Below are 9,431 nucleotides of genomic sequence, written 5' to 3' on the forward strand. Positions count from 1 at the left end.
TACAATATTGTAATATTGTCTTTATTCTAGGTTTATTTTTGTCAAATCCTTGAAATATCTTGTATCAACAGTAAAGTTTATTTCAAATGACTGCAGTTTTCTTTGTTGTCATCTCATCACCCTCCTAGTTTCTACCCTGCATAAATGGTATTTGTTAATCCTCCCCTGCACCTAAAGAATCCCATAAGGCCATCCAACCTAATAGTTAAGGCTATTTCAAAGAACAAAAAGTGTAGTTAATATATGGACTTGTCTATTAGAATAAAAGTCTCACTGGACAATTAATATTAGGGATGTGTTCATCACAGTAAAGAAATCATTTACATGCCAAGATTATGGAATCTTTTGGGAAATCCACACAACAAAACCCAATGTCTTTCAGTATTCAGACTCATACACATTTGACTCAAGTTATTAGATATCCAAGTTATTGAGATCGCAACATCATGGCATGTAATCCTCATTTCTTACTTCTGAAAGTGCAATCAGAAGATTTGCGTTAGCTACTGACGCAGTTGTGCTTTTTGAAGTGTCTTGAATCAGAAAAGCCTTTTCCACATTTCTTGCAGGAGTATGGCCTGACTCCTGTGTGCACTTGCATGTGGGTTTTGACATGATTGGCTTGTCTGAATTGTGTCCCACAGACATCACAGCTGAAAGGCTTCTCTCCCGTGTGGACTCGCTCATGCCTTTTGAGATTACCGATAAATCCGAAAGTCTTCCCACAATCACTGCACTTGTGTGGTTTTTCACCTGTATGGATCAACTCATGTATCTTAAGAGATTGTTTTGTAATAAATCTCTTTCCACAACAACCACAAGCGTTGGGCTTCTCTCCAGTGTGTAATTTCTGGTGATAGTCAAAAGTAACTTTATGGAGAAAAGTCTTTCCGCATGTGGAACAAGTGTATATGTTTTCTCCTGTGTGAATTCTTCCATGAGTTTTCAGAGAACCAATGGAGCTGAAGCCCTTCAAACATATCTCACAGCTGAAGGGTTTTGGTTGGTCAGTTTGTTTTTGTTGGTTGGCCTTGTTCTTTCTGGTTCTTGAGTGCCCCTCTCCATCAGCCACGTGTGATAGCTTGTGAATTCTCAGTTGATAATTGTAAAGGTAAGTCTTTCCACAAACGTCACACATAAATGGCTTTAATGCCCCATGAACTAGCATGTGAGCTTTTAAGTTGGTGGACTGAATGAATGTCTTTCCACACGCCTCACATGTGTGCGGCCTCTTCTTCGTGTGAATTCGATGGTGTCTCGTAAGGTTCTCCTTAAAGCTGAAAGTAGATTCACATATTTCACATCTAAATGGCTTCTCCCCTGTGTGAACTACCTGGTGCTCCTGCAATTCGACAGGACGCCAAAAGGTCTTGTCACACTGGGAGCATGGGTGTGGGCGTTCTGTACGTTCTGTATGTACAGATCTAATATGCGTTTTCAGGTTTTGAGATATACTGAAATTCTTTCCACACGTAGTACAGCTGTATGGTTTTTCACCTGTGTGAACTCGCTGGTGTACGTCAAGCATGTACTTTGATGCGAAACCTCGTCCACAAGTGAGGCAAGTGAACGGTTTCACCTCTGCATGAACAAACTCATGTGATTTCAGATTTGTCTTACTACGGAATTTCTTTCCGCAAACTTTGCAACTGAAAGGTTTCTCTTTTGAGTGAGTTTGCATGTGTTGAGTCAGCATACAGTTCAGACGGAAGGTTTTCGCACAAATGTCACACTTAAAGGGCCCCTTCGGTTTATTGTGAACTGCTATATGGCGTTTCAACAGACAGTTCGCGTGGAAGGTCTTCTCACATATGTCACACTTGAAGGGTTTCCTCAGCTTGGAAATGCTCTGCTGTATTCCGTGGCTGTTTTCTGTGGATTCTGTGCCATTAGCAGTACAGCTGCTTGTTTCTTTTGCATGACTGCCTCTCCCGCTGCCTGTTTCGTCTGGAACAACAGCTCTCATAGGTTCACCCTTGGATTCAGTGACTCTAAATGAGGGCTTTGTATTCAGTTCACGTGAGTCTCCCACAGAGAGAAGAGAAGAAGTCTCTGTCGGTTTACTGTAAGCCTCTGCAGCACCTACAGATGAAAGGAATATACAGGCATTATGCTACAGTAAATGACTGGTTTGACAGCCATCTTTCAATACAACACAAAATTGTACCAGCAACAACTGTATGGCTGTGTCCCAAATGGCACCCCTATATAGTAAATAGGGTGAAGGGCTCGACTTACAGGGCTGCCCACTGGTCCCGGGAGGTTTTGGAAACCCTCCGGGCCAGTCAATTATCTATGTCACTTGCCCGCTTGGGCCAGTGGAAAAAATATGATATAATGCCAATAATTTTCAATCTAGGCTAATTGATAATAAATACAAAAATATGAAAAAGAGTCAAATTCCTGAAGCTGTTAGTTCATCATGTAGATTATTTAGCACACTGTGCCACACACTGCCTACTTTGAGCGGAATATCACCGGGCAGCGAGAGCGTGCAGCTTTCAAACAACTGGTTGTGGAGCAGTGCGAAGCAGCTCACAGAAGAGCGGTAGGCACAGGAAAGCAGTAGAAAATACATTTCAAGTTATGATGTCTAGCTTACCAGTGAATGTGAAGGCAAGAATCAGTGGATATGCAAACCTGGTATTTAAAAAAAGTTTGGTCTGAAGTCTTGATTGAATGGTCCGAAGTGGACAGAATTATTATTTTTATTTTTTTTATTGTATTGAATTTATTCAAAAATGTGTTTAATTGCACTAGTTTCTCATAATTCATGAATAGAAAAGAATGCATCAGCTATTTGTATTTCCTGGAACTTTCTGAAGAAGTAATGCCTGTATGTTCTTTTGCCAGTTAGCATGCCGAAACTGTCTTTTAAAGGCTTTCCCAAAATACCTTCCCAATTAAATGTTGACTACAAAGTAGGGCTACATGGCAGAATGATATCATGATGATTTGTATCAATCAGGTGGGCATTTGTTTAGCAAACTTTGCAATCACATGCACACCGCAGGAGGCTGGTGAGCAGAGGAACGGCTCATAATCATGGCCAGAAAGGAGTGAATGAAATGGCATCAAACACATGAAAACCATGTATTTGATATCATTCCACTCCAGCCATTACCACAAGCCAGTCCTCCCCAATTAAGGTGCCACCAACCTCCTGTGATGCACACTATACATTATACAGTAGGCTACAGAAACACCGCTAGCCAAACACAAAGGTCTCTTGCCAGGGTGCACAATTGAATTAAAGGGAAACTACACCCTCCCACAATAAAAGATCAAATAAAAAATAAATCCCAGACCTCAAAAGTGGTCTATTGTTGTGGTTTAAGCATAGTTGTGTACTTGGAACACCCAATTTGGTTGTTGTCCCCCCCCCAAACAAAGTGTGATTTTGAGAGTGAAAACATGAAGAAAAAACCCCTCAGAAACCTGAAAACAAAACCTGGAAAACTGAATGACAAAAATGTAGGATTTTACAGGGCCCTACAACTGTAGCCTGCTGACTGTTAAATATAATTAAGAATAACACCCCTTTTTTTAAATTTAGATTGTGCCAAGGTTTTATTTTTCCCCTTCAAACGATCAATGTAAATATGACATTGTCAAGTTCAAATGTAATTGTTTGGGTATGGAGGGTAGGTTATAATAAGCTCAGCCCGCAAATGAAAAATAAAATCACCTGCTATTTAAATTATGCGTGCATCATCTGCTTTCCTGTAAGATCTTGACCCGGGCCATTAGCTTTCAGTTGGCACTGACAAATACCTGAATGTCAAGCCCTGGGGTGCCATTTAGGACTGAACCCATGTTTCTTTGGGATATTACCTTCAATGACTGACGTTTTAGTTCCTGATTTCACCTCACTCCTCTCCTTCACAGTGTCAGTGCTAGAGCCTGTATTTCTCGCAGTAGTCTGGAATGGAGGAAAGTCATTATTTTAATATAAACAAACATTTGTCAGATTTGCTAAAATCATACACAGACGATGAACATAAGTTACAAGAACATACCTCTTCCCGTATGATGACAGTGTTTACTTGACTGACATCTCCAATGCTGAGCAATGCTGAGGCCACTGTGTTCGTCTTCACATTGTTAACAGGCATCATTGGGAGATCTTAAATAACAAGCAGATAAAACTTGACAACATTTCCTTTGCGTTGAACAACATTGTGCTAGTTGTGCATCACATCTCTTTACAAACAGGTGGAAGACAAACTATCAGTACAAGCAAACCATACAAACAGCTTTCCTTTGCTAAATTCAATAGACAGCGATGAGTTGCTGGGCCCACACTCACCAACTGGCTTAATTTTAAAGATCTTTCCATTGTGCAGAATATGGGTTGGTCTTTTCGGTTCTTCTCGCTTCTCACCCTTCTCAACCATCACCTTCAGATCTTTATCCATCTGCTCCACCTTCATCTTCAGTTTCTCATTTTCATTTTGTAAAGCCGCAGAGACCTCTAGAAATAGTCTACAGATTTTACGAACAGCCTCCTTTGTCATCAGGTGCATAATGGTGCCAACCTGTTTCTAGAGAGAGATTGAAGTATATTAGAATGAAGCTAACAAAGTTACTCCCAATTTGTATTTTATTTTTATTTTGCTACTTTCCTTAGCCAGTTATACTTCACTGGCCCAGATACTAGACTTTAAATACGACAAACATGTGTGAAACAGACAGGTGCATGTGCAAAGCGAGAACATAACATGTAATACATTTTTTATTTTGGGAGGGGTTAGCAACTAACAACTGGATTTAATACTTTATTGTGCACTGTTCGTCACTACAGACCCTGGTTCGATCCTGGGCTGTATCACAACCGACCATGATTGGGAGTCCCATAGGGTGGCGCACAATCGGCCCAGCGTCGTCCGGGTTAGGGTTTGACCGGGGTAGGCCATCATTGTAAATAAGAATTTGTTCTTAACTGACTGGCCTAGTTAAATAATGGTTAATTAAAAAATGTGTTATTTCATAGTTTTGATTTATTTACTATTATCCTACAATGTATAAAATAGTACAAATAAAGATAAACCCTGGAATGAGTAGGTGTGTCCAAACGTTTGACTGGTACTGTATGTTCGTTACAACTAGGAGAGAATTCCTTCTAAACGTAATGTTATGGCTAGGTTGATGGCTGACCCATTGGTCTGGCCAGGTAATGCCAAGGGGGGTATTCATTAGTCGCAGACCGTAGCAACAAACGGTTTGCAATGGAAATGGTTTACCACCAACAGTCTTGGAACGAAAACAACAGTTTCGATTGATCAAATTTGGGTAGGTCCATCCCCGTTTGGTTATATTTGCTTCGGTTTGGCTCCTAGAGTAAACGGTTTCCGTTTGCAACAGGCCAAATGTTTTGCTATGGTCTGCGACCAATGAATACCTCCCTAGGGTGTATTTACTAGAGATCAAACAAACTAATTGGCAGCCAACAGAAGGAAATAGTACGAAACGCGACCAATTACGTATTTAAACCCTGGATAGCTGATGCTATGTCTTGGCCAATAAGAGCGTTTGAAGTGAATCAGGGAAAAACAATATCCCCACATTAAAATATCCAATTTGTCAACAATGCCACGATGTGTGGATATGGATATAGCCAGCACCAATTCAAGGGATGTGGGAAGACATTTCATAAGTAGTATCTAAATTATTTGTGTAGAAAATGTACTTTTTGGTCTATTTTGACAGCTTGTGGTACTGTGCAACCACAGCAACGCATGTACGCAAATGTCTACTTATGCTAGCTGGCTTACAAAATGATAACCCATTGTTTTGATGTTATTAAGCATGGATGAAGTGGTGATACATGTGTACAATTTAACTGCTGTTCTTATGGATTTTGTAATAGTCCTTTCACAACTGTTGAGCAAATATTGTGCATTGACAATGAATGTAGTTTACATTAGCAGCCACCTAGTACTACATGACATATACAAAAAGGCCACCACTGAACCCAGAATTTTTAACAGTCTGAGTGAACCCACTCCTATGTTTATTGTACTAAGATACATTTATTAATCTTGACTATTGCAATTTCTTTGTACTGGCTTAATGGGGGAGTAACTTTACATCAGATTTAACTTAAATTGGTTAGTAATATTGAAAACATTATGGGATCATGCATTAACTTCTCCAGCTTTACATTATAGTCATCAACACCGTGTTGCTTTGTCCTGTTGAGAGGTGATGTACATGTTTTCAAATACGTTTTTTTCTCTTCATTACAGACACTGTAATACATACTTCTGAAGAGAAGCCAATCATTTCTCAATAAAAATTGAAAATATAAAACATTCGTTTTTTAAAATAGTTATTATGTTGCACTCCCCACTAAGTAAATAGTTCAATTAATGTATATTTGTCCTTGAAACATTACATTGAAATACTGTATCATAATGGCGGACGGTGACGTCAAAACAGCACACACTATAATATATTATTGGGCGGGACTAACCTGAATTTGTCCAATAAAACTAGTTTCAGTCGCAAAACGTTTTACGTTTGGAGAAATTGTAACCCCGGTTATAAAAAGGATGATGATATTTTGCCATGGTCTTGGTCTAATGACCCACAAGATCCAAACTAACGCTTGCTTATTAAACAATGACAATCTTTGTAACATTGTTGCTCACCTTTTTTCCCAGGTTACTTTGTATTGGCGCCACGATTGAGTCGTTGTCCAAAAACAGTTGGCTAATTTCTGCTACTGCCGTCTCAACGATAAAAGCCATAATCGATGTCGTTTCTGTCTCAAAAATATTGCGACTGTTAAGACTAGACATGTTGTCCCTGTTAAGTAACTTTATGCAGATATTTGGCTTCGTAACCTAGCTAACGTTAGCTACTAGCTATAATCGTACACAATCGTCGCGCGACCTTTTGTCGTTAAGCCTTAACAAATAACCGTCTTCTGTGTGGATTCAACGGATAAACACGGTATAATTTGTCCTGTGTAAAGTTGTTTAAGCTTTAGCGTTTTGTAGGACTGCTCTCTGACGTGGCCATGATAACAACGTGTGTGTTGTGAACAACATTAGCGTGAGCAACAATAATGGAATCGGCGGTTCGCCTTCAAAATAAAAGCCCTCCATTGAAAATGATAAGAAATTGTGAAAACATGCCACAATTGGACTAGATAATGCTTAACAAGGTTGGAATGTTGTCATATAAATTCATCGAAAGACTATTATTGATTCATTTTAATAAATTTAAATCGCACTGTGGGTGTATTTTAATTCAGAATTGCATTGGGGGCATACTTATATGCACTGTACAGCCTAGCCTATGGATTGTATACACATGAAATGGGGTACCAGCCTACTCTCATTGACGAGAGTAAACAACTATGTAACGTTTACACAAATATTAGCGTCGTAGCTTTAGCCAAACAGCCTTGTGTTCAGTTGTCCGCCTGAGCCATGAAGCAAATAAAAATAAAGGGTGCAAACGTATGTTTTTGCACCTCCACTTTTTTTTTTACCAAAAAGGTTTCATAATCCATTGGATCATTTTCAAATGTTCACTTATTTTTTAGCTAGTCTGTATAAAAAATATATTATAAATAGTATAATTGCGTGATATGATAGCATTTTGCAAACCCGCTTCCCTGTTGAACCAAGATAAATGGTTTTGACCACAAAAGTTTTGCTTCACTACATGCTCCACTGCTTTGATTTGTGTAATGTTAGCTAAAAACCACAAGTGCCAATCCAGATCATGTGTAAACTCCACATAGTTGTGTTCTGTAGGTGTCATTGAGTAGGTTGATACCCCATGTCATGGGTGCACAATCCATAGGTAGCTAGGCAGTACAATATGAATGTCCAAAACACACAATAGACCGACTGGGAAGGGGATTTCACAGTCAAAGTCCTGCAATAGGCTAATCTCAGTCATGTAGAATAATTTTGCAGCTGTTTCTAATCGAATGGGCTGCTCTAGCATTAGCTAGCCTAGCATGAGGATGAAAATGGCAGTTTAATTTAGCCTAGTGGTTAGAGCGTTGGACTAGTAACCGAAAGGTTGCAAGATTGAATCCCCAAGCTGACAAGATACAAATCTGTTGTTCTGCCCCTGAACAAATCAAAATCAAGGCAGTTAACCCACTGTTCCTAGGCCGTCATTGAAAATAAGAATTGGTTCTTAACTGACTTGCCTAGTTAAATAAAGGTAAAATAAAAATTAATAAATTCCTCCATACAGAATCTTTCCATATCCTTTGTCTGAGCTTATGGACTGCCCTCTTCAATTCAAACCATACGTTTTCAATGGTGTTCAATTACGGAGATTTTGTGGTCAATTAACAATTTCTTTGTGGATTTTGATGTGTGCTTGGGGTATTTGTATTTTGCCTCTCGAGTGGTGCAGCGGTCTAAGGCACTGCATCTCAGTGCAAGAGGCATTACTACAGTCCCTGGTTCAAATCCAGGCTGTATCACATCCAGCCATGATTGGGAGTCCCATAGGGTGGTGCACAATTGGCCCAGTGTTGTCTGGGTTTGGCTGGGGTAGGCCGTCATTGTAAATAAAAATGTGTTCTTAACTGACTTGCCTAGTTTTTTTTTGTCTTGCTGGAAGGAAGATACACTTTCGGGCAGGTTTCAGCCTCCTGGCAGAGGTAACCAGGTTTTTGGCTAAAATGTCCTGGTACTTGGTAACCTTAACAAGGGCCCCAGGACCAGTGGAGGCAAAAATAGCTCCATAACATCAAAGATCCACCACCATATTTACAGTAGGGATAAAGTATTTTCTGCATATGCATTGTTCTTTTGAAGGCCAAACCCACTGCTGGTGTGCATGGCCAAAGAGCTCTATTTTCATTTCATATGACTATAGCATGCACCGGTTCCAAACCATTTACATAAGTATTCACATCCTTGAGTCAATACTTTGTAGAAGCACCTTTGGCAGCGATTAAAGCTGTGAGTCTTTCTGGGGAAATCTCTAAGAGCTTTCCACTCATCTGCCTGTTATTCTTTTCAAAATTCTTCAAGCTCTGTCAAATTGGTTGTTCATAAAAACCTGGTTACTATGTTTTGTATTCTGTACAGGCTTCCCTCTGTTCACTCTGCCAATTAGGTTAGTATTGTGGAGTAACTACAATGTTGTTGATCCATCCTCAGTTTTCTCCTATCACAGCCATTAAACTCTGTAACTGTTTCAAAGTCACCATTGGCCTCATCCCTGAGCGGTTTCCTTCCTCTCCTGCAACTGAGTTAGAAAGGACGCCTGTATCTTTATAGTGACTGGGTGTATTGATACACCAACCAAAGTGTAATTAATAACTTCACCATGCTCAAAGGGATATTTAATGTCTGCTTTTTTAAATTTATACCCATCTACCAATAGGTGCCCTTCTTTGCGAGTCATTGGAAAACCTTCCTGGTCTTTGTGGTTGAATCTGTGTTTGA

The 9,431-nt window shown here is 39.6% G+C and overlaps 1 protein-coding gene across 2 annotated transcripts; it reads right to left on the reverse strand.

The window, feature by feature from the left end:
• LOC106574519 (zinc finger protein 708) lies at positions 1-7,059 on the reverse strand. Of its 2 annotated transcripts, none has more exons than XM_014150445.2 (5): positions 6,654-7,059; positions 4,310-4,538; positions 4,020-4,126; positions 3,835-3,922; positions 1-2,082 (listed from the first exon to the last, which is right to left on the reverse strand). In XM_014150445.2, the coding sequence occupies exons 1-5, from the start codon at positions 6,801-6,803 to the stop codon at positions 500-502; spliced, it is 2,157 nt and encodes a 718-aa protein (XP_014005920.2). In that variant the 5' UTR covers positions 6,804-7,059; the 3' UTR covers positions 1-499. The 2 variants fall into 2 exon arrangements, with proteins under 2 accessions (XP_014005920.2, XP_014005919.2); XM_014150444.2 differs by having other exon boundaries at positions 4,310-4,544.
• Positions 7,060-9,431: the final 2,372 nt, after the last annotated feature.

This window comes from Salmo salar, chromosome ssa16, assembly GCF_905237065.1.
Source record: "Salmo salar chromosome ssa16, Ssal_v3.1, whole genome shotgun sequence".
NCBI classification, from domain to species: Eukaryota; Metazoa; Chordata; class Actinopteri; order Salmoniformes; family Salmonidae; genus Salmo; species Salmo salar.